We start from the raw sequence: 25947 nt of genomic DNA, 5'->3' as shown, positions 1-25947 counted from the left end.
TCTGTTCAATTAAAAAAATCCTTGTCAAGTATTAAACAATATATAATATACGTTTTGGCATTGCAAAAAATAATTCTATTCTTGTTCTCTTCTTTGAGATAATTGCATTCATATAAAAGAAAAGTATTGCAGACAATAGAAAACTTCCTTTTAATTGTCAACGTTAGGACTACTTATTTTTAGTTCCAATTTCTGTTCCTGCATAACAAAATTATTTTCTAGACAGATTAAAAGGCTTCATCTATTGCTTACCACAAGGGAGCCTGCTATGGATGTGCCATCCAACTTGGAAGCCAGAAGACGCATTTCTTTCTTCTCCAATTCATTGTTTATGGACATGCCTACTGCACCCAAAGTTAAAAATATGCTTTCCTTCTCGTAAGCTCTCTAAGCATTGAACATTTCTGACTGGAAATTTTTCTGTTTTCCATGTATGCGTGAGTACTACATCCTTTTGTGTTTTTATTGTTCTTTTTTGCTTTTATGGTTATTTGTTTAAATTTGTCACTACAAGTGGTTTCAGAGTTTCACTATTGCACAACTGCTGCATGTAGTACCTGACATATATATATTTATATATATATTTTGTTCTATTAGTGTCCTAACTCCTTACAATAGAGAGGATGTTCTTTACTCCATGAATGACCTAGAAGTGCCCAATGAAGATGGACTTTCCAAACTTTTTCACTTGCAGAAGTCCTTTCCAGGTTCTTCTCCTCTGTTATTTGAACTACTTATTTCCTCTTTGACTATCATTTCTGAGGCAAAACTGACATGCTTTTTTCATTGTTAAAGGTATTGGGTTTATGTTGATTTAATGGCCCAAGAGGCCCAATTATGTTGTAAGGCCATGTAGGGCTAAACCCAGCTTCTAGTCTCTATATATACCATGTTAAGGGTTCACTGTAATAGTAGACTTGATTATATATATATATATATATATATAGTAAAGATGTAGCCTCTAGGGCCTTATCCCATGGATGTAGGCCGTCAGGTTGAACTACATAATCCCTTGTGTTCTTCTCTTTCTTGCTTCCGCTCCTCTATATTATTTTATTCTCGTCTTTAACATCCATAATATGATCATTTAATATAGATGAATGGCGTAACTTTCTTGAGCGGGTCCAGTGTAGTAATGAAGAACTCATAGCAACTGAAGAAATGGAAGAAGAACTTCGTTTATGGGCATCGTATAGAGGCCAGACATTGGCCAGAACTGGTATAAGTTCCCTTCTCTCTCTCTCTCTCTCATTGTATGTGACTTGAGGATGCTTTCTTTTGACTTTATTTGATAATGAGTGTTTTTTGCATGTCTCATTACCGTACCCTCAACAAATAAGTACGAGGCATGATGTATTACCGGAAGGCTTTGGAACTTCAGGCCTTTCTGGATGTGACAAAGGGTGAAGGTGATTAGAGAATTCTTGGTTGTAAACTTGTGTTTAATCATCTCTTGATTGGTGCACCAACTTATTTTTGTAAATGTTGCCATGAGCCTTGTAGCTCAACTGGCAATTCTTAGTGTTTCCAACAGATACATCCAGGGTTCAAATCCCCCTATCCTCAATTATCAAATTATCAAAAAAAAAAACTAACAAACAAAAACTTTTTCTGGAAATGTCAATTTCTTTTATTCAGATCTTATGAAAGGCTACAAGGCTGCTGAACTAGATCATGAGAAAAAAAGGATTGGTGAAATGTCATTATTGGCACAATTTCAAGCAATAGTGGATTTGAAATTCACATATGTGGTGTCATGCCAGCAGTATGGCATTGATAAACGGTCTGGTCATCCTCGTGCCAAAGACATTCTAAAGCTTATGACAAAGTAATTCTCCCAAATTCAATTCTCGTTGTATAATTGCTACTCTAAGAAATTGTTAGTTACGAGCCCTTATTTCCTTCTCTCAGGTACCCATCTCTTCGTGTAGCTTACATTGATGAAGTTGAAGAACCTAGGAAAGGTTACTCCAAAAAAGGGGTTCAAAAGGTCTATTATTCAACACTTGTAAAGGCTGATCCATCATATTCAGATATTTCGCCAGGCCTAAATTTGGACCAGGTACAAGTATTAGATTATAACTTGAAACTCGGTTGGATGACTCAATAATCTAGATGCTGATGGTACTTTTATACAGACTTGTGTTAGTGTGGCAGAGATCATAAAGATTGATAGATGGTTGACACACATGTAGACATTCTCTATTTTTCCTTTTCATTTTGCAGTTCTGGTAGTTAAAATGATTTTGTGATCATTCATTTGACTCCAACTATAGGCATTGTATGCACAGCATTGTCACTTGTTCTCTGAATTGTCATAATGCTTCATGAATGATTGTTTGAATATTCTATTGCAGGTTATATATCGGATAAAGCTTCCTGGGTCTGTGATACTTGGCGAGGGCAAGCCAGAAAATCAAAATCATGCCATTATTTTTACACGTGGGGAAGTCTTGCAAACAATAGATATGAATCAGGTACCACAGGCAAATATATATATGGTGTTTATGTGTCTAGCTCTATGTATGTATGCATGTGCACACTTAGAAATTGTTGGGAACTCACTCTCTTAGGCGGAAGTCAGATTGTTAAGTTGTTCAACAGGTTAACTATATGGAAGAAGCCTTCAAAATGAGGAACTTGCTGCAAGAATTTCTTAAAAAACATGATGGTATGAGACTTCCAACTATCCTTGGACTTCGGGAACATATATTTGCTGAGAGGTACTTTTGTTGGTGTTGCTAATCTTAAAATGGATTTTGGTTGTAGTTCTTTGTGTCTTCTTAGGTACATATGTGATTTTTGTATGGTTCATCATGATTTTGTTGTAAGTGCAGTGTTTCATCTTTAGCATGGTTTATGTCAAATCAGGAGAATAGTTCGGAAACTGTTGGGCAGCAATTGTTAGCTAACCTTCTAAAGTAAGATCTCTCTCTCTCTCTCTCTCTCTCTCTCTCTCTCTCCATATGTGTGCACAACTGTGCATATACTTAGTAATATCTTCAGGTATCATGTTTTAAGAAAATCCAAGTTTGGTTTGATCTAGCTTTAGATAGTAAAGTCTCCTGTTGTGGTACAAGAGGCCTTGGACAAAATCCCGCCTACAACAGGGAGGGTTTGAAGGATAGATGAGAGCTACCTCTCATTTGTATATCTCATAGGCTCAATGGGCTACCCAATGGAGCCAAAAAAATTAGTTCATATGTTCAGCGAAATTAGGTTCTGCCAATGCTATCTTTGTTTCATTTGTTGGTTTAGTATGATTTGAGTCTTGTTTTATGTGTGGGCTGAAGCCTGAGCAGGTTTTTTTAGATCCATTATCTATACTAGCATGTTATTTATTGTTAGGCCTGAACTGCAAACTAGGTCATTAACTGGTGGCAATAAATTTTTCTAATTATATATATTGATGGCATCAAATAATAAGAATCCTAGAAAAGTTATATCAAGCTTTATAAATTATTTTTAAAAAAAAAGAAGAAGCTCAGCACAAGAATCGAATCCTTTGATTGTGAATTGTTTTTATTATTTAATTTAGATTGTTGAAATTATGGAGGAGTTGGGACAGCCCAAAATTTTCAATATTTCTATATCTTTTGGCCAAATATCTAAAGTTTGGTTTCTAAATTCTCTCTTTAGTTGACCAATAGTTACATTCAAAATAACAATTTTGATCCTACCAGATTTTTCAAATTTTAAACCTTTTTTTGTTGGTTCTGTTAAAATTTTTATTGTGTTTTAAAGTTTCTGCACCTGAATTTTACCCCCATTTACTTTTGGGATATTTAAGTCTGATAGCATGGAAGCATGGACATGGCAAAAACCTTGGTGTGTATGTGTCGGACATGTGTTGAATACAGACATGCCAGTGACACAGCTGCATTTGTGTCTGTATGGAGTTCAGGAAGAAAAAAATTATGTTAGACATAGTCACCACAAGGTGGGGATGCAGTCACGGCATGACAACCACTAACCAAATATTGGGCAGTCATCGACCGGATCTTCTCTCTCTCTCTCTCTCCATTTGTCTAGCCTCTTTAGATTTACTCTCTCTGCCACTCGATCAACCATTAGGAACTCTCCCATTTTAGATTGACGCTTAGATGTTTGATCTGGTTCTCCTGGACAGGTATGGCTTCCTGCTGATCCCGTTTTAGTTCTTACTTCTTTTACTCAAAGTGAGTTTTTGACTTTTTGACCCATATGTCCTTTTTTTTATTTATTGCAAATTCATTATTTAGAACTTTTTACAAAAAATTGTTTCCCCATAGAGAGAGAAACGTGTCAAAAGTTTCTTAACTTCTACTATAGCTTTTAACTTATTGTTTATGTTATTGCCATGGTCTTACCACTTTACAATCCATTTTTATTAAAAAATATTTATTATTAGGAAAACTTTAACAGAAAGATTTTTATTATTAAAAAGTTCTATTTCAAGAAAAGAAATGTATGCTATTAAGCAAACTTAAAAAAAAAAAAAAGATTTTTATCATAAAAATTCACATTGTTATTATTGGCTATTGAAATTTCGTTGTATGAATGTACTTTTGTTGTTTATCCGTCATTGCTTTTAATTAACTATAGATATACTTAGCAAAAAAAGATTTATTTTCAAACATTTTTGTTATCATTACTTATTTCTAAAACTTAAAATATGCTTGGAAATATGTAAAATATACCTAAAAAATCTATATTTATTAATTTATTCATTTTTGTGTTCCACTGTGTCATGACCTAGTTTTTCAAGAAATTTTGTGTCTTATGTCTTCTGTCTGTGTCTATGCTTCTCAACCTGATACAAGTGGCAAGCTACAAGTGATAGATAAATTTCAAAATATGAAGTGAAATGTTTGAAACTAATGATAAAAAGCTTGTGTTTGTAAACTAGGTAAAAGGTGAACACTACATAAATCATGGGTAATTTTTCTATGTTGATACAAGAAGCCGATGATCGTGCATGGGCATAAGGTTATCTTTTAACACATTGCACGTAATGGTATCTAGTTTGGAGGAGTATGAGTTAAGCACCTCTCTAAAGGATGGTGACTGTGTTTAGGCCTTGTGTCATGAGCTGTGTTAGCTGCATCACTGATTTCATATGTTAGCATATACTGCTTACCCTTTCACAAATTGAAGGTCTTAAACTTGCTCATTGATTTATTTCACACGTTGTAAGCATGTTTTTGTTAGTACACTGCACTTTTGACAACGACGTATTCCAAAACTAACAACAACATTGTTGAACTTGTTAAATCATGCTTTGGGGGATTGTTTTTGTGGGTTTCTGTGGGTTGAAACAGGAGACTACTTAAACAGTACAACACTTCATATTATTCAAGAGAAGGTCATGGAACACAGATATTATGGTTTAACCAGTGGTACAGTCTGGTATTAATAACAGTAGTTATTTCTGATTAACTTAATAACCCTAATATACAAAGAGTATTTATATAATAATCCCCCACATACAAAATGACAACATTACTGACATGACTAAACCAATATTATTCATAACAGTCAACACATAACTTAGATCATCATTGACCCACAATGGAAGTCGTCACTCGTTTTCCGTGTGTGATCACTGGAATTCTTTTGCACCTATGCATCATTATTCCTCCTAGGTTGGACTGTTTCCCAGTCCCTTTTGCTAATGGCCATGGCACTCTTAAATGTCCTCAATCTCCTGCTTATTCATCTGAACCAGATTATGAGTCCAAAAATGTTGATGAGGCTGAAGATGCTGCTGCTCTTGCTGCTAAAGCTGATGTACTAGGTCTGCCTTCCTCCTATGCTGCTCCATCTTTGACTAATGGCCGCCCAGCATATGCTTCTGGATGACATGGCTGATATGTACTTGCTTAACTCATCTGGAGAGCAGATCCCCTCCGCTTACTGATTCTTGAGTACTCTGTCATTCATGACAAAAAGGGGGAGCGTATTTGATGGCCGCCCAGCGTATGCTTGTGGATGACGTGACTGATTTGTACTCACTTAACTCGACTGGAGAGCAGATTCCCTCAGCTTACTGATTCTTGAGTACTCTGTCATTTGTGAAAAAAGGGAGAGTGTATTTGATGTATGTGTTAAGGGGAGGTTTATGTACTTTTTGTTTATTTTAGGCTTGTAGCCATAATATCAACCTTAGCTAAATAAGTATGGGTTGTTGATTTTCTAGGCTTCGAAAGGAAGAAACATCTGGTCAATTTTCTGATTATCCCACCACCCCGTTGCTGGATTGATCAAATCTGCTACCCGTAAGTCCTCTATGGAGCCATCTCTAGGCAAGTCAATTTTTGGTGGGAAGTTACCAGGAAGTCAATTATCCTTGTAAACCCGGATAATTGAGCCATCTCCCACTCTCCATTGCAATCCATCTGACACCACAGACCTGGCTTTCAAATGCTTTGCCAAGCATATGACCCCAAAGAGGATTTGGCTTCCAAAACCGAGCCTTGTGGAAAATATTTTACCTAGAAAACCCGGTAGAAGAGAGAGGATCGATCATTCAAAAGCCTCCAAACCTGCTAAGCCAACATCGCCTCATTAAATTTTTGTAAATCTTTAAAGCCCAAGCCTCCAAGATATTTTGGTTGGCAGAGAACCTCCCAACTCTTCCAGTGAATCTTCTATTATTCACCCCTTTGCCCATACCAAAACTTTGTTATCAACATTTCAATCTCATGACAAAGACCTATTGGTAATTTGAAGCAACTCATGGCAAAAGTCAGGATAGCTTGTACCATGGCTTTGAATAGGACCTCTCTCCCTGCTTGTGACAATAATTGTTCCTTCCACCCTTGCAACTTATTCCACACTTGCTCTTTTATATTATTCATACTCACCTTTTTGTTCCTCCCTACCACCAATGGAAGCCCAGATATTTCTCATTCTCTAAATTTTTGGAACTCCTAGGAAATTTGAAATTTCCTCTTTTCTTTCCACTGAAACTGCTTTACTGAAGAAGATTGTAGTTTTTCCTCTGTTTATTTGTTGTCCCGAAGCTTGCTCATAAAGAACCAGTATATCTTGAATAGAATGGAGATCACCCATAGTTTGCCCGACAAAAGATCAAGCTAGGGCTGTCCATGGGACGGATCGGATCAAGTTTGAGATTGACCTGCAACCAAACCGATTAGATAGGGTGTATGAAAAATGGACCCGCAACTGACCGAATATTCAAGTTGGGCCCGATATCTTAGGTCATCAGTTATGCAGGTCGGAGTAGTCGAGTGATTTCAGGTCTAAAGAACAACACAGAAGAAATCAATCCCAAACTCAAACAACACATCTCACATGTCACAACCATAATCCAAAACTAGAGAAATCTAATAACACCAAAAATATCACAAACCCAAATCTGAGATTCAAATCAAACAGCACCGAAAACACCTAAACCGAATCTAAGATTCAAATCAATAAGAAAAACACTACAAACCCCAATCTGAGACTGAAAGAGAGAGAAAGAGGAGACCTAGATATGAGACCGAAAGAAAGAGAGAAAGAGGAGAAATAAGACTCAACTGGCACCACCACCACTCCCTCCTCCCACCATCACTGCATCTGCCATCAGATTACGCAAGATCAAAGCCATGCAGATCAGAGGAGGCTTTAGTTGGATCCACCTTTGACCTCTAGAGAAAGCTTTTTCAAACCGCTCTTTCCTCTGACTCCTTACTCTAGTGGTGTCCAGTCTTCCTTCACCCTCATCACCTGTACCTCCGCCGTCTTCTCTCTCTCTCTCTCTCTCTCTCTCTCTCTCTCTCTCTCTCATGTTTTCTATTGTTCTTTACTTCAAGAGAGTGGGATTTGAGGCAAGACACAACCCAGTATGGTGGGCTGGTGGCAGTAGGGCTGGCGGTGGTATTAGGACAGAGCCTAAGGGTAGGGATTTGAGAGAGAGAGAGAGAGAAAGAGAGGGCATGAAAAACAAATATCTTAACTTTGAGAGAGAGAGAGAGAGAGAGAGAGAGAGTGAGATCAGGTCTTGACTTTGAGCATGAAAATAGACCCAAATCCTTTTTAAGTTTATTATTGGTTGGGTTGGTTTCTACGGGTTTCAAATTGCTTAACCTGCCACCCAAACCAAACTTTCGGTTTTTAATAGCATATGACTCGAATCCGACCGACCATGTTATTTGGACCTGCTCGTTGGGCTTCGGGTTGAGTGGATCCAATCGGTTTGGTCGAGTCATTTGATCTGTTGGATAGCCCTAGATCAAGCTATCATCTGCAAAAAATAGGTGTCAAATTCGTGGCCCTGCTCTACATAAAGAGAAACGTCAAATTCGATCCTCCCTAGCTGAGTATAGAGTAACCTATTCAAACCTTCTGAGCAAAGAAGAAAAAGATAAGGGGAGAGAGGGTCTCCTTGTCTAATTCCTCTTGAAGGGCGAATATCACCTTTAGGTTCCCCGTTTATCAAGATAGAGTAAGAGACTGAGCTAATACAACCCATTACAAGTGCAATCCATTTCTCGCTAAAGCCCATTTTTTCCATGACTTTTTCCAAGAAACTCCACTCCACTCTGTCATATACTTTACTCATATCAAGCTTTAAAGCCATAAAACCCATCTTCTTCACTTTCTGAATCTTCATATGATGTAGTGTCTCAAAAGCCACTAGTATGTTATCTATGATGGCCTTATCCGACTGAAAGGCACTTTGGTATTTCGAAATCAAGTTTGGCAGCACCTGTTTTAACCTGTTTGCAAGTACTTAGGACACAAGTTTATACAGGATATTACACAAAGAAATAGTTAGTCATTTCTAGTTTTATATGTAGTTTCTTGGTACTGTTTGTACTTCATTAGTCTATTTTGTTTTGGAGTCTGTAAATTGGTTTTGGTCACTGAATTGTCAAATGAGATGATTTTTAGGTTTTAGATTGGCAAATTCCATTATAATGTGAAGTCTATAATGTGTTTTGCAATGTCCATGATCGAAGTGTGAAGATAACATTGAAAGAAGACTTTTTGTAGGATTGCAATTGCCATGCGATAGACTCTTGATTAATCAAATTCTAGTTTTTGACAAAAATTTGATCGCTTCTCGTTCGAGCGAAAGAGGATTGTCAATAGTATTTGTTTTGGAGTCTGTAAATTGGATTTGGTCATAGAATTTTCAAATGGGGAGATTGTTAGGTTTTATATTGGCAAATTCCATTATAATGTAAAGTCTATAATGTTTTTTTGCAATGTCCAAGATTGAAGTGTGAAGATGTTTGTTATGGGTATAAAGCTAGGGGCAAAACAGTAAACTCATGTATACCTATGTGTGTGTGTGTATATATATAATATGTTTTATGTAAGGGTTAATTGAAATAACCCGATATGTATTTTTTATCAACAACATGGTATCAGAGCCATTGCCACTGCCATAATCCATCCCTTTTCCATTGCCGGCCACCTTCATTGGCAACGCCAATCAACACTACAAGCTCCAACAACAAGAACGAGCACCGATTCTCCTTCATGGAGAAGTTGCCTCCCTCTTGTGACTGACTCCATGGTCTTATGGTACCATATTGCCTTTGCTTGATCAAGATTTAGTCCCAGTTCAGGTCGCCTTCCCCACCAGCTATCGCTTTTATCCTCGCTCTACCATCGGATTTGTCAGTCTAGGGCTCCGTTTTTTCTCTGGCGTATCTTTTCTCTACCTATTATGAGTTTATAAGCTTCTGATTGCTATTGATAGTCATGGTTGTTGGTTATTGGCTGTTCTCAGTGTTCTTGATGGTTGCTGGGATTGTTGAGTGTTGATGGTTGAGTTTGTTTAATTGTATTGTTGATTCTCTGGTTTAGTTGCTCCCCACGGGTCCATTGGCTTATTTGTTCATTGTTAGTTGGTTCTTTTATATAAGTTTCTTTTGTTATGGATTTGAAAGGTGCTACTCAATCTCATTTTATGTTATCTCCTGATATGCTTTCAATTACCTCCATTTGCCTTGATGGGAGTAATTATGCACAATGGGCTCAAGCGGTTGAAGTGTTTCTTTTTGGTATAAAGAAATTTGATTATGTGATTCAGGAACCCCATGTCTATGGACTCTAAATATGCTGATTGGAGAGCCGAAGATGCACAAATTAGGAGTTGCTTGTGGCATAGCATGGAGTCTAAGATCAATTGTAGTTTTGTTTTCGTACCAACTCCCAAACTTGTTTGGGAACAGGCCAAGGAACTTTACTCTAGTCAAAATTATTGAAGCGAATTTATGAACTTCATCAAAATTATTTTTCCTTGAGTCTCAGTGATTTGTCTTTGGAAGACTATTATAACAAGTTTAAGGTATATGTGAAGAACTCAATATTTATCGGCGCATCTCTTTTGATGTTAAAACTATGAAGAAACAATGAGATTCTATGCATGTTGCTTGCTTCCTCTCTAGATTACCTAAAATTTTTAATCCAGCGAAATCACAAATTTTAGGTAGTCTAGCCCTCCCAACATTGAGTGAAGTTTTTGGTAGACTTAGACAGGCCACATTATTTGACTCTAATACTGCCCCATTCCCTTCCTCTAGTACTGATGCATTAACTTCTGGTGATAAATCTGCCTTTGCCACTTATTTGGGGAGTAATATAGGTGGTCGTGGGGACTGAGGCTGTGGAGGTCATGACCAAGGGGGGCGTGGTAGAGGATGTGGCATTCGTACGTGCACTAATTGTCATGGTGAGAATCATACAGTAAATTTATGTTAGGAGTTGTATGGTAAACCCTCAACTCACCAAACTAGTTTTCAAGTTGAAGAACCAGCTTCACAGTCACTTCCACCAACATCCAGAGTAGTCTCTATTGTTGTAGGGAATTTCACCGAATTCCCAGCCTGTGAGAAACAAAAATAGAGAAAACACACGCCAAAGAAAAACAATCACACGCACAAGAAAATATTTACGTGGTTCAGCAATTTGCCTACGTCCACGAAGTTGCAGGATTTTCACTATTATCAGGGAAAAGTACAGAGTACAACTTGCGGCTACAATATTTTTCTCTCTATATAAAACACGGCAACACAACCTCCTTAAAACCCTAATCACCAAAGTCGGTTTCTATGTATACATAATGGGCCAAAAAAAATTTCTTCACTCCATGGACTAAACCTTAGTAAATCTCCATTAAAAACCACGCAATATTATTCGGGTCGGCTCGGGTCGTCGAACCGGATTAAACAAAACTAGACTCCACAAAGCCCAACAAATCTCCCACTTGGAGACTAGTTCAATCACCAACATCAAACCGCTATCCTCCAAGAAACAATCCTTCATTCCTACAACTCATCCTCCTGTCCTTAAGCTAGAAGACCAATTGAAGTTGCGCACAACTTCAACTTCTCAATAGTGACATCCTTAGTCAACATGTCTGCCGGGTTCTTAGATCCACAAATCTTCTCAAATATTACCAACTTATCTTCAACAAGGTAACGAATAAAGTGGTATTTTGTCCGTATATGCTTCGACTTTGAATGAAAAGCCGAATTTTTGGCAAGAAATATTACACTCTGACTGTCACTGTGTAGAATGCCCATCTCCTGCTTCTTACCCAATTCATCTAAGAAACCATGTAGCCAAATCATCTCCTTTCCAGCTTCAGTTGCTGCAACATACTCAACTTCTATAGTAGACAAAGTAACAATCTTCTGTAGATTTGAAACCCATGATATAGTTGTACCACCCAGAGTAAAAACAAACCCAGTAGTACTCTTTCTACTATCAATATCACCAGCAAAATCAGCATCTACATAACCTTGCAGTTTCGAACTTGCACCTGTGAACCAAAAACATGTATCTGATGAACCCTTCAAATATCTTAGAGTCCACTTGATTGCCTCCCAATGCTACTTTTCAGGCCTACTCATGAATCTGCTCACAACTCCCACTGCATGTGCAATGTCTGGCCTTGTATACACCATAGCATACATCAAGCTGCCAATAGCTGAGGCATAGGGCACCTTGCTCATATGGTCCCTTTTTTCTTCTGTCTTTGGTGATTGTTCTTTGCTTAGTTTGAAATGACTACTCAAGGGTGTGCTCACTGATTTAACTTCATTCATGTTAAACCTACTGAGAACTTTCTTCACATACTCTGACTGTGAAAGCTTCAATGTACCATTAGCCTTGTCTCTAATGATTTTCATACCAAGGATTTGCTTTGCAGCTCCCAAATCCTTCATTGCAAATTGTTTGGACAATTGCTTCTTCAGATTATTAATCTCCTCAATGCTAGACCCTACAATAAGCATATCATCCACATACAACAGTAATATGATGTAAGAATTGTCAAAAGACTTAACATAGCAACAGTGATCAGCTTCACATCTCTTGAATCCAATTCTATGCATAAAACTGTCAAATTTCTTGTACCACTGTCTAGGAGCTTGTTTTAGGCCATACAAGCTCTTTCTCAATTTGCAGACTAGATTCTCTTGTTCTTGAGCAATGAACCCTTTTGGCTGAATCATGTAAAGGTCTTCCTCCAAGTCATCATGAAGGAATGCTATCTTCACATCTAACTGCTCAAGATGTAAGTTTTCTGCAGCCACCATTCCCAGTACCAGTCTGATTGTTGACATCTTCACAATTGGAGAGAATATTTCTGTGTAGTCAATGCCTTCCTTCTGCTGGAACCCTTTAACAACTAATCTGGCCTTGTAACGTTTGCTACCATCATGCTCATTCTTTATTCTGTATACTCACTTGTTGTACAAAGCCTTTTTTCCTACTAGCAATTCAGTCAGTTCCCATGTCTGATTCCCCAACAAAGAGTCCATCTCATCCTTCATGGCTAACTCCTACTTGCTTGAATTTTCATCTTGCAAGGCTTCATCATAACACTTTGGTTCACCACCATCAGTCAACAGGAGATAATTTAGAATGGGTGAATAATGCTGTGGAGGTCTAATGTTCCTGGAAGATCTGCGGACTTCAGCTACAAGTATACTCAAATTTACCTGTGAATTTACATTCTCCTTATCTTCTTCACCCATTTTTTAGATAGTACCTTCTGTCAATTCATCTAAATTGACAAACTCAGATTTCTTCTGATCTATCTCTGTAACATCTGACACTACAGTTGACCTGTCCTTATACATAACCTGTTTATTAAATATCATATTTCTACTTCTGATGATTTTCCTGTTTTGTTTATCCCAAAACCTATAGCCAAATTTCTCATCACCATAACCAATGAAAAAACATATTTTAGACTTCGCATCAAGTTTACTACGAGCATCAGAATCAATATGAACATAAGAAACACAACCAAAACTTTTAAGTGTGAAAACTTTACCTCTTTACTGCTCCAAACGTCCTCAGGAAGTCTGAACTCTATGGGAACTGATGGTTCTTGGTTTATCAGGTAAGCTGCAGTGCTAACAGCATCAGCCTAGAAAGTTTTTGGTAGTCCAGCATGCAACCTCATACTTCTAGCACGCTCATTGAGAGTTCTGTTCATGCGCTCAGCCACACCATTCTGCTGTGGTGTCCCATGAATGGTCTTTTCCATCCTAATTCCCTGTGCAGCACAATACTCACTGAACCCTCTATCTATGTACTCTCCTCCATTATCTGACCTCAAACATTTTACTTTCAAACCTGTTTTTGTCTCAACCATGGCCTTCCACTTCTTAAAAGTTTCAAATACATCAGATTTATTTTTTAGAAAATAAACCCATATCTTTCTGCTTGAGTCATCAATAAAAGTGATGTAATACTTTGAACCTCCAAGGGATGCAATTGGAGAAGACCCCCACAAATCAGTGTGTACTAACTTCAATTTTTCAGCCTTTGGTATCCTGCCAGTTTTCAAGAAGCTCACATTTTTCTGCTTTCCTAAGATACAACTTTCACACATGTCAAAATCAATGAACTTCAATTCTAGTAGTTTTCCTTTTGACAGCAGCATCTTCATCCCTTTCTCACTCATGTGACCAAGTCTGCAGTGCCATAGGCTTGTATCAGTACTTGCATCAACAACTGCAATTGTGTCTCTCGGACATTAGATCATATACAGAGTACCGGTCTTCTTTCCACGAGCCAATACCCTAGCTCTCTTTGTAACCTTCAAGTACCACCAACAAATAATATTGCATGTCCTTCATCATCAAGTTGTCCAACAGAAATCAGATTCCTCCTCAGGTAAAGAATATGGCGAACCTTCTCCAGTAACCAAACAGATCCATTGGGCAACAATATCCGAACGTCTCCCATACCTACAACATCCAAGGCTGAACCATCAGCCAAATACACCGCTCTCTCCTAATGCACATTTGTTTCATCTGCCTCGTAAGATCTTTGGTTGTGTGTGCTATGTTCATATCTTAGGTCCACAGAGTGATAAACTTGACCCTAGATCCATTAAATGTGTTTTTCTTGGGTATTCTCGTACTCAAAAGGGATATCGATGTTACTCACCTACTCTTTGTCGTTGTTTCATTAGTGTTGATGTAACATTTGATGAGTCTTAATCATATATCTCTCCTTCGGTTGGTAGTAACAGTTCTCCTCCTTGTCTTCCTCGCTTGTGATGGAAATCAAGATCAACTAATTGAGAACTTGAACTAGAATTGCCTTAGAATTAAGAATCAAAACTGGAATTATAGAGAAAATAACTGGAGAAACTGAGTTTTTGTCCAGGTCTGAAATTAAGTTGAGTTTACATATAAAAAAAAAACTGATTGTACTTTTACATAGCAAGCCTATTTATAATCTTTAACTACTAGGAAATAAAGTAGCTAATAGTTATATAAGTCATAGCTGTAATTAAAGAGGATATATGGTAGATATAAGAAGTCAAAATAAGGAGCTGCTAGCTGTCCTAAGAGGTTAGAAAGAGTGGCTGGCTGTTTGGCTTGTAGAGGGTGGTTGGTTGTCAGTCCTAAGAGTAGAGGGGAGGTTGGTTGGTTGGTTGGCCTAAGGGTAGAGGGTGGCTACATCATACTCCCCTCCGTAATAGAAACTTGCCCTCAAGTTTTGACTGGAAAATAAGGCTTCAAATGCTTCACATTGAAGGCATTAGAAATGTTTTAGTGAGGGGGTAGTTGGACTATGTAGGCATTGTCATTGATTTTAGTCAATACTTTGCATGAACCTACTTTTCTTGCTCCCAACTTGGAATAGGAGCCATGAGGACATCTTTCTTTAGTCAAAATCACCCATACAAGGTCCCCTTCCTTGAAAATTAGTCTCCTTCGGTGAATATTAGCAACGGCCTTGTAGTTTGCATCAGAATGTTCAATTCTCTCCTTGACTTGTGTATGGACAGATTGCATAAAATCTATCATTTCTATTGCTCTTACATTCTCCTTCTTAAAAAGTGGCAAGGGTGCCAAATCTAAGACACTCAAAGGTTTATTCCCATGCACAACTTCAAAAGGAGATGTGTTAATAGTCTAATTAAGAGAAAAGCTGTAAGCAAATTCAGCCAAGGGAAGGATACTTTCCCAATTCCTTGGGTTTTCTCTAATCAAGCATCTCAAGAGATTTCCAAGACTTTGATTGACAACTCTGGGTTGACCATCCGTTTGAGGGTGGGAAGAAGTGCTAAAGCTCAATTCGGTTCTTATCTTGTGCCATAGAGTTCGCAAAAAATGAGCAAGAAATCTAGCATCCTTGTCAGAAACAATAGAGGGGTACGCCATGAAGCTTGTAGACTTCTTTGAAAAATAAAACAGCCATATTGGAAGCATTCGAAGTCTTTCTTGCATGGGATGAAGTAAGCAATCTTAGAGAAATGATCCACTACCACTATAATTGAATCATTCTTTTGTTGTGTAGGTGGAAGGCCAAGAACAAAATCCATACTAATACATTCCCATGGTTTATTAGGCACTGGAAGAGGTAAATACAGACCTACATTAGTGGCTGTACCCTTTCCTTTTTGACAAACTTGACACCTTTGAACATGTCACTCAACATCTTTAGTCATTCCTGGCCAAAAGTAGTCTTGTTTAAGGAATTCTAGGGTCTTTGATTTGGCAAAATGCCCTAAATTATGTTGTTCAACAATCATCAACTGAACATTTAGGTGCACATAATTTTAGCCCTTTGAAAAGAAATCCATCCTTCAACTGTTGGCAGGATGCTATCCCTACTGCAATTGTTGGTATAGATCACCAAAATGTGGGTTATCTTGGTAATTCTCCTTGAGTACTTCAAAACCAGGAACCTTAGCTTGCATTTCCACCAAGAAACTAGTCGTCCTACTTAACCCATCAGCCACTTTGTGGAGAATTCCCGACTGATGTTTCAATGAGAAAGTGAATTGTTGCAAAAAGCTTACCCACTTTGCATGCCTCTTGTTCACATTAGATTGGCTATTGAGATATTTCAAAGCCTCATGATCAGTGTGTAGAATAAACTCTTTGTAGGCCAAATAGTAACTCCAATGCTTGGTGGCTTGAATAATAGCATAGAATTCCTTGTCATAGGTAGAATACCTAATTCTTGCTTCATTCAACTTCTCACTAAAGAATGATATGGGTTGCCCTTCTTAGCTAAGGACACCACCGATTCCCACTCTTGATGTATCACAATTAAACTCAAATATCTTGTTAAAATTGGGCAAGGCAAGGATAGGAGCTTTGGTTAACTTCCTCTTCAAAAGTTGGAAGCTATCTTGGGCCTCATTAGTCCAAACAAATGACTTTTGCTTGAGACAATTGGTGAGAGGTGCTGAAATTGCTAATAAACCTTCTACAAAATAGCAAGACCATGGAAACTTCTCACCTCTTGCACACTAGAAGGTGTAGGCCAATCAACAATTGCCTTAACCTTGTTTTTATCCATGAACACTCCTTTGGAGGACACAACATATCCCAAGAACACCACTTGATCCATTCCAAAGATACATTTTTTCATGTTACCATAAAACTTTTCTCTCCTCAAGATGTCAAGCACAAGCTGTAAATGCACCAAGTGATCCTCCAAACAGTAGCTATACACCAAAATATCATCAAAACACATCCCAACACAATCCCCCAATAGCGGTTGCAACATTTATGTCATCACCCTCATGAAAGTGCTAGGTGCATTTGTCAAACCAAATGGTTTAACAAGCCATTCAAATAATCTATGATGTGTCTTGAAGGCCGTCTTCTATTCATCTCCCAGGCGAATTATAATTTGATGATACCCACTTCGCAAATCAATCTTAGAAAACACCTTTGAACCCGCCAAGCAATCTAGCATGTCATCCAATCTAGGAATTGGAAAACGATACTTGATTATGATCTTGTTGATAGCTCTACTATCCACACACATCTTCTGAGAGCCATCTTTCTTAGGAGTTAAAAGAGCAAGTAACGCACAAGGGCTAATACTAGCCCGAATGTAGCCTCTATCAAGAAGCTCTTAAACTTGTTTTTGCAACTCTTCCTTCTCCTTTGGAGCCATACGATATGCTGCCTTGTTTGGAAGGAGTGCACCCAATACCAAATCAATGGCATGTTGAATGTCTCACATAGGAGGCAAGTCAGGAGGTAACTCATAGGGAAAAACATCACCATATTGCTGTAATAACTCAGTGACAACACTAGGAACATCATTTCTAGCCACTATGTTGACTGGAATTAATGCCAAAATGTAACCACTATCTTGACTTTCTTGAATGAAGCTTTTAGAAGCAAGTAAAGAGGTTGTAGAGGATTTATAAGTTACCTTTTCCTTCATTGGCAGCAAAGTAAATTGTTGATTGTCTTTGCTTAAGGTATAGGTGTTCTTCCAATCATGCATCGTTTGGTGATCATATTGCCAAGGTCTTCCAAGAAGGATATGGCATGCATCCATTGGTACTAAGTCACGCCAAACTTCATCAAAATATTTCTTCCGGATATAAAATGGCATCAAGCAACACTTCATTACTTTCACCTCATCACCCTTCTTGAACCAAGAAAGTTTGTAGGGATGTGGGTGATCTTGGGTGACAAGCTTCAACTTATCAATCGCCTCCTGAGAAACCACATTTTCACAACTTCCCCCATCAATGATCATACTACAAACACTTCCTCCAATGCTGCAAGTTGTATAAAAAAAAAAAATTGGTTCTCAGCCAATCTTCTTCAGAATTGAATTTAGGAGCAAGAAGAGTCTTCCTCATCACAAGTGTCAAGCCCTCTTCTTCTTCAAAATCACCACCAACCTCATTTGAAGGTTGATCAAAAATGGGTTCCCCATCTTCATGTTCAAGCTCTTTTACTTCCTCCAACATAAGAGCCTTCTTCCTACAAACCTAAGATCAATGCCCCAGCTGTCCACATTTGAAACATTTGAAAGTACCCACTTGTTGTTGTCTACCACCGCCAACAGTGGCTGTCTGAGACTGTTTTGGGGTTGTAATGGTAGATTTAGGACTTGCTGGTTGCTGTCCAACCCCAGAGATTTCTCCTCTCCCATATGTACTTGAATTCCAAACCTTATATTGGTTAGAAATCCCCTTACTAGACCTGGAACCCCACTGTCCAGACCTTAAAGTTGGCCTAGTTTGTTGTTTTTCCACCAATAAAGCCTAATTGTAGGCTTCTGACATGTTCCATAATGATTGAAGGCTAAGGACATCTTGGATGGATGGCTTCAATCCACTCAAGTACCTTGCAACCATTTGTTCTTCACTTTCATTCAAATCTACCCTTACTACAAGTTGGTGAAATGCCTCCGTATACTCCTCTACACTTCCTTCTTGCTTAAGGTTGTGTAGGTCTTTGTAGAATTATTGGATGTAGTTGAAAGGAAGAAATTGCTCAAGGTGCTTTTTCTTAATCTTCTCCCAACTCTTGATCTTGACTTTATCACTTCTTAAGGCGAATAGCAACTAGTTTCACTTTCTTTTCATCCATAACTTCATATGAATCAAGCACCCTCTCAACGGTGTTAAGCCAATCTACAAAGTCTTTCGGTTTGAGACTCCCTTGAAATTCTAGAATTTCAACCTCGAAATTGTAGTCAAGCCTTGGCTCATTTCTTTCCAAAAAATGCCTACCCCTTGGAGGAACTCCAAAAGGGTTCTCAAAATGAGAATGAGAGTCATCAGATTCATCGATAGCCTCATGAGAAGGCTGCATACGCTGCACCACCTCCGTTATTGACGCAACTTGTCTCCTTAATTCAGCAATCTCATCTCCTCTCTCTATATTTTGATCCGTCCACCATTCCTCCCCACCAGAGGGTTGGCTTCAACTCCTTCCCCAACATCCATTTGATTCCCCCATATTCCACCTCTCCTTCCTCTCCTACTTTAGGCCATTAGAAGCTTCACAATCTTTGAAAAAAATTGTAAATAGCAGCAATGGCACAAGTGATCAAACCTGTGATATTTGCAGTAGCAACACAGATTTGATTGGCACAAGGAACCTAGATCTGAATTCTAGGATCTTGAATGGAGGGAGAAAAAAAGAAAAACAAGGAAATCTAGGGCTCAAATGATCAAAGTGGTAGAGAAAAAGAGGACCAGATCTGTTCTTTGATACCAAATGATGGAAATCAAGATAAAATAATTGAGAACTTGAACTAGAATTGCCTTAAAATTAAGAATCAAAACTGGAATTACAAAGAAAATAACTGGAGAAACTGAGTTTCTGTCCAGGTCTAAAACTAAGTTGAGTTTACATCAAAAAAGCTGACTTTACTCTTACACGGCAAGCCTATTTATAATTTTTAACTACTAGAAAATAAAGTAGCTAATAATTATGTAAGTCAAAACTATAATTAAAGAGGATACATGGCAAATATGAAAAGTTAAAATAAGGGGCTGCTGGCTATCCTAAGAGGCCAGAAAGAGTGGCTAGCTGTTTGGCTTGTAGAGGGTGGCTAGTTGTCAATCCTAAGAGTTGAGGGGGGGTTGGTTGGCTGGCCTAAGGGTAGAGGGTGGCTACATCAGCTTAGCACCTGTGTCTCCTTCTGAATCTCCTCAGAAACCACTCTAGGTGTATTGTTGTCGACAGAAACCTCCATTAGAGACGTCTTCCTTGCCTAGTGATCCGCCCCATATCCTACCTCTGTTCCAATTGCTTTGTGCAAAGGTAAGCGTTCTTGTACCTCTTATCCTATCTCTTAGTTTGTCTTTTATGGTCATTTTTCTTCATCTCTCGATGCTTTTACCACGTTCTTTAATTCTATTGTTGTTCCTAAGTCTGTCTAGGAGGCTATGTCCATCCCTGATTGAAAGTCTGCTATGGAGGCAAAAATGTCTATCCTGTCTAACAATGCTACTTGGTATTTAGCTACTCGGCCTCATGGGAAAACTACTGTTGGTTGTCATTGGGTGTATACTGTGAAGTGTTTGCCTGATGGTTCTATTAAGCGTTTGAAGGTTCGCTTGGTTGCCAAAGGATATACCCAGACATACGATGTTGACTATGCGGGGACGTTCTCGCTTGTTGCAAAAATTTCTTTTGTTTGGATTTTGATCTCCATGGCTGCTAATTTGGGCTAGCCCTTGTTTCAGTTAGATGTTGAAAATGTCTTCTTGAATGGTGATTTGAAGGAAGAGATGTATAGGGAGCAACCACTTGGGTTTGTTGCTCAGGGGGAGTTTGGAAAAATGTGTAGGTTGCATAAGGCCATCTATGGTCTTAAACAATTTTTCAAAGCTTGGTTTGGTAAATTCAGTGAAGCAATGTTAAAGTTTGGATTGTGACATTGCCACTCTAATCACTCTGTGTTTTCTCATACTTCTGCAAGAGAAAATATTTTGATGATAGTATATGTTGATAATATTATAATCGTTGGTGATGACAAGATAGGTATTGATGATTTGAAGAGATACCTTCAAAACTCTTTTCGAGGTTGCAAGATCTAAAGAAGGCATCAATTTATCATAAAGAAATTATGTGATGTATATTTTGGAAGAAACTGGCTTCTAGGATCTAAACCAGCAAAGACTCTTATGGATCCTAATGTCAAATTGTATTAAGATCAGGGGGAGCTGTTATCTAATCCAAAGAGATTTTGTCGTCTAGTTGGCAAATTAAATTATCTCACAATTACTCGCCCAGATTTATCATTTGCAGTCAATGTTTTGAGCCAGTATATGAAAGATCCTCGCCTTCCACATTGGGAGTCAATTATTCAGATTGTGAGGTATCTTAAAGCACATCTAGGCCGTGGTCTTTTTTGTATAAAACTAATGATAACTTACGGGTAGAAGCCTATACTGATGCTGATTGGGCAGGATCACTGTCAGATAGAAAATCCACTACCCCAAAGCTCTATGTAAAACTCGTTTGGGTTTAGTATGTAACAAGGTTGGATTGTATGATATATACTCTCCAACTTAAGGGTGAGTGTTATGGGTATAAAGCTAGGGGCAAAACAGTAAACTCATGTATACCTGTATATATCAATAATTTGTTTTATGTAAGGGTTAATTGACCCGATACGTATGTTTTATCAACAACGTCAAAGAAGACTTTTTGCAGGATTGCAACTGCCATGTGATAGACTCTTGATTAATCAAATTCTAGTTTTTGACAGAAATTTGATCACTTCTCGTTCAATTGAAAGAGGATTGTCAATGGTTGTTTGATCACAGCTCAATCGATCGAAAATCATAAACTCAGGCTGTAACATGTTTTTATTAAGTAGGCTGGCTTTGGTTTTTGTGCCCTGCATGCTTAACATATAAATGGCACTTTATAAGCACACTTCAGGAGGTTTAGAGAGGTTGTAGCCATGCACCATACAGAAAGAAAATCTAAGCCTAAGATTGTTAAACCCATGAGTTCAAAACAACGATATTAACAATGATGATGGTGCCATATTGGTGATCAAGAGTTAAAGCCACAGAACCGATCAACCTAATCCTGCATTAAGGTATTCAAATCTTCAAAAGTGTCCTTGGAGTCAGTCAGAAGTTCTGGTTGTGAACTCGGGCATTACTTCATAGAGGGATTCATGTACATAGAATTCTGATGTTCTGAAGCTATTGTGGGTCACAGCCGTAAGCGCGTTACTGGGTAGTGTCTATGGTCAAGTCAGTTGAACAAGATTTCTAATTTCTCTTCTTATAGTGGACTGCCTTATTTGGGGTAGGTTGCCCTCAAAGTGCTTTTTTCTTTGGAGTTATTCTCCATTGATTGTTCACTTCATTACCAGATCTACATTCTCTTTTGTCTCTTAATTTATTTTTTCAGATTCGATACTTGCTGTGGTTGTGATTAACTTAACATAATTGTAATCGTTTAATTGGCATAATTGGTAAATTTTTAATTAATCCACCCCTTAATTAACTAAGGGGTGGGTCTAAATAAGATTTTTCATTATTGAATGTTTGAATCTGATGCACTGAATCCATAATTTCTGCTGCTCATTCAGAGTTCGGTTCCACTATGGTCATCCAGATGTGTTTGATAGACTCTTCCACCTTACTACAGGGGGTTTCAGCAAAGCTTCCAAAGTCATCAATTTAAGCAAGGACATATTTGCAGGCATTTTCTAGCTGGAGAACTTGTTTTGTACTGGACTAGATGAGTGTGATTTTGGCTTTGACTATTTAACTATTCATCTCTCCATGGCCTGCAGGTTTCAATTCTACATTACGTGAAGGAAATGTTACTCATCATGAATATATTCAAGTTGGTAAAGGGAGAGATTTCGGCCTTGAACAGATCACAATGTTTGAGGCAAAGATAGCTAATGGGAATGGTGAACAGACATTGAGTCGTGACATATATAGGCTTGGGCACCTATTTAATTTCTTCCGGATGCTGTCATTTTATTTCACCACAGTTGGTTTTTATTTCAGTACCTTGGTATGTATGAGATATAATCTATTTGCCTATATATATATAATCTCATATACTTATGTGAATCACTCAGTTTCTGGTTTTGACAGCTGACTGTGCTTACAGTATATGTGTTTCTCTATGGCCGCCTTTATCTAATTCTCAGTGGACTTGAAGAGGGACTGAGCACTGAGCCTGTTATTCAAGGCAATAAGCCTCTTCAAGAAGCCCTTGCTTCTCAGTCTTTTTCTCAAATTGGATTTCTTATGTCCTTGCCAATGATGGTGGAAACTAGTTTGGAAAAAGGCATCCATAGTGCGTTTACTGATTACATTTTGATGCAATTACCATTAACTGATTTTATATTGATGCACTTACAGTTGGGTCCTATCTTCTTCACATTTTCTTTGGGAACAAAGGCCCACTATTATGGAAGGACATTGCTTCATGGGTGTGCACAATACGGAGGTGTAGGTCGTGGTTTTGCAGTGGTCCATGCTAAGTTTTCTGAGAACTATAGGCTCTACTCTCGCAGTCATTTTGTTAAGGGTATTGAACTGATGATTCTGCTTCTTGCATACCAAATATTTGGAAAATGTTATGGCGGTGCAGTTTCGCATTTCATGATCACTATATCAATATGGTTCATGGTGGGGACATGGCTTTTTGCTCCTTTCCTCTTCAATCCATCAGGCTTTGAGTGGCAAAAGATTGTTGATGATTGGGCGGATTGGAATAAATGGATAACCAACCAGGGAGGGATAGGTGTATCTCCAGAAAAAAGTTGGGAATCTTGGTGGGAAAAGGAACAAGAGCATCTCCGTTATTCTGGGAAGTGTGGTATTATTGTTGAGATATTTTTAGCATTGCGCTTTTTCATCTATCAGTATGGGCTTCTATATCATTTGAACCTTACCAAGGAAAAAAAATGCTTTCTGGTATGTCACGTTATTTAAACTATAATATCAAAAGAGTAAATCAGTACTAAATCGATTAAAACAAACCTATTTCTCAGTTTTTCACTACTTGCTAGGATGATGAGTTATAATTGGTGGATGAAATTGTGATGGGAACAGTAGACCTATATTCCATCATTCACAACTTGTCACTTTAGCAAGTTGTGAGAGATTGTAATAAATGTTTTGTTTCAAATATTGCTCTTTAGAAAAGCATTTGATGTTTATAATGTAATTAAACTGGGTGGCTACAATATTTCTAATTAATTTAATCTGGTTAACAGGTTTATGGAGTTTCATGGCTTGTGATCGTTGTCATATTGTTGGTGATGAAGGTGAGTAGTAAAAGCCTTCAGACTCCTACCTACCTTGAAATATCTGTGAATATCTTTCTTCTTGTTTTAGGAAACTTGATACCACATTACATCAGAAACGAGTTTTTGTTGCCTGAAATTAAATGTGTGGCTCTTGTTGATACTGGTATCATACCCAAATTAATTAAAAATCATATATAAATGAATTATATCTTAACATTATTACTACTAGCATTTAACCCGCTCAATGCACGGGAACATTTTACATATTTAAAATACCATCAATTTGGCATAACAATACAATAAAATACAACAGTTAATATGTTTGTTAAAGGCTTTGTTTTAATAATTCCAATCACTTCAAAAAACAAAAATGAGAATTGTGCGATATAGAGTTAGGTTCAATAACAATGTCAAAAGTCCAAAATTCCCCATAGCAAAAAATAAAGTCTAAGAACTCGTTTACCAAAAAAACATTTTGTGAGCTAAGCCATATTCTAGCCCTGATGCACTGTAAGTGCCAGTTTTGTTTCACTTGGATGAATTGAGCCATCATCATTCACTTGCAAAAACTATAGCACATATGGAAAACCCCCTCAAATGTAGTCCATCTTGAACATGCTAACTACAAAGGTGTACACAATAGGAACAAAATGGATTCTTTGATGTGATAAATGGGTGATTGTTGTCCAATTGGAGGCAATAGCATAATGAAGACCTATTTAAATGTAACCTTTGAAATGATAAAAATTTATACAACCTTTTGAGCCCCACGTTTCACAATTGTTTTCTTTAGTAGAAGTGCACTTCTATTCATAATCCACTCAAACTATTTTGCTGATCACGAAAACTCAGGAGAGCATATTTAAATGTGGAAAAACCGAAAATCATACCTTAATGGAAAAAAACACCACCTTAAATTCTCTAAATTTAGTGGTTTTAATCTAAATGACGCTGATAAAGTAACTGATTGATAAGAGAAAGCATAGCTGATAGTTCAAAGGAACTTTGATGTACTTATAAGTAATATAAGATCTTTTAAAGCCTTAATTAGCATTAAGCAACAGAATCACTTACACCTACTAGGGAAATCCAAATTGGGATGTAGACGCCCAAGATTGATGTTCTAATCTTAAATAGATAAAAATAAAATAAAAAATCAGCATCAAACATGGTTAACAATTGCAATTTTTAATATACAAACAACATCTAAATTAAATCTATGAAAAGTTGGAAACCACAGAAGAACCTAAAACAAAATTGGAAAAGAAAAATAAATTCACATTTTTTCTCTGCCAAGTTACACTTTGCTCAATCTTTTGTAGTCTGAATTCTAAGAATGCATCATACAACCCCAGCCACCAAATTTACACTGTGGAAGTTTCAATAGTGTCAAGCAGATTTTTATTAATAATTAAAAGCACATAATTCTTGTAATTCAAACTGTTTTATTTTTTGATAAATTGTAATTCAAATAGTTCTTTAGAAATTTTTATTAAACCGATGTCCAAAGGTGAAGAACATACATGCTGGAGGAATTGCATCTAAAATCTCATCTTTAACAAATTTAAACACATCAAGTAGTTTGGATATTTTTCTGTTTTCTTAACTTTTTACATCAGAGAACAAAGGTAAAATTCTTTAGACATTTCCTTCTCTTTAGATAGACTATTATTTTTGCTTTAATTTCTTGGTTTTTTACTTTAGGCAAGAAAAAAACTTCTCAGCATATGAATGACTCAACATAGCTCTCCAAATTTACTTGAGACATTGTGCACACACCATGTCCTCTATTCCTTAGTTTCATTCTTTCTTTTTGACCATTTCCCACAAAAATAAAAAAATTTAAAACGCATAACAGAAAGAAAAACACATTCATTACTGAAAAAACAATGTTAAAAAAAAAAATTATAAATCTCAGGTGGTACAAACTACTTTCTATTCTACCCAAATAACATTTGAATT

The 25947-nt window shown here is 37.4% G+C and overlaps 1 protein-coding gene across 2 annotated transcripts in view; it reads left to right on the top strand.

Moving 5' to 3' along the window:
- LOC126714793 (callose synthase 3-like) overlaps positions 1–25947 on the top strand; it is an 87781-nt gene that overhangs the window by 47726 nt on the left and 14108 nt on the right. Inside the window, exons 30-42 of one of the 2 annotated variants that reach the window (XM_050415106.1) lie at positions 227–378; positions 598–707; positions 1097–1219; positions 1341–1409; positions 1639–1828; positions 1912–2062; positions 2358–2477; positions 2605–2723; positions 2838–2921; positions 22303–22415; positions 22510–22739; positions 22823–23650; positions 23953–24003. In XM_050415106.1, the coding sequence (XP_050271063.1) occupies positions 227–378; positions 598–707; positions 1097–1219; positions 1341–1409; positions 1639–1828; positions 1912–2062; positions 2358–2477; positions 2605–2723; positions 2838–2921; positions 22303–22415; positions 22510–22739; positions 22823–23650; positions 23953–24003 (2340 nt within the window). Of the gene's footprint in view, positions 1–226; positions 379–597; positions 708–1096; positions 1220–1340; positions 1410–1638; positions 1829–1911; positions 2063–2357; positions 2478–2604; positions 2724–2837; positions 2922–22302; positions 22416–22509; positions 22740–22822; positions 23651–23952; positions 24004–25947 lie in introns of those variants that run through there. The other variant, XM_050415107.1, reaches the window with a different exon arrangement.

Source organism: Quercus robur, chromosome 2 (assembly GCF_932294415.1).
Source record: "Quercus robur chromosome 2, dhQueRobu3.1, whole genome shotgun sequence".
In the NCBI taxonomy this organism is placed as follows: Eukaryota; Viridiplantae; Streptophyta; class Magnoliopsida; order Fagales; family Fagaceae; genus Quercus; species Quercus robur.
Note: the sequence above shows the minus strand (reverse complement) of the source record. Positions and strands in the feature narration are given on the sequence as shown.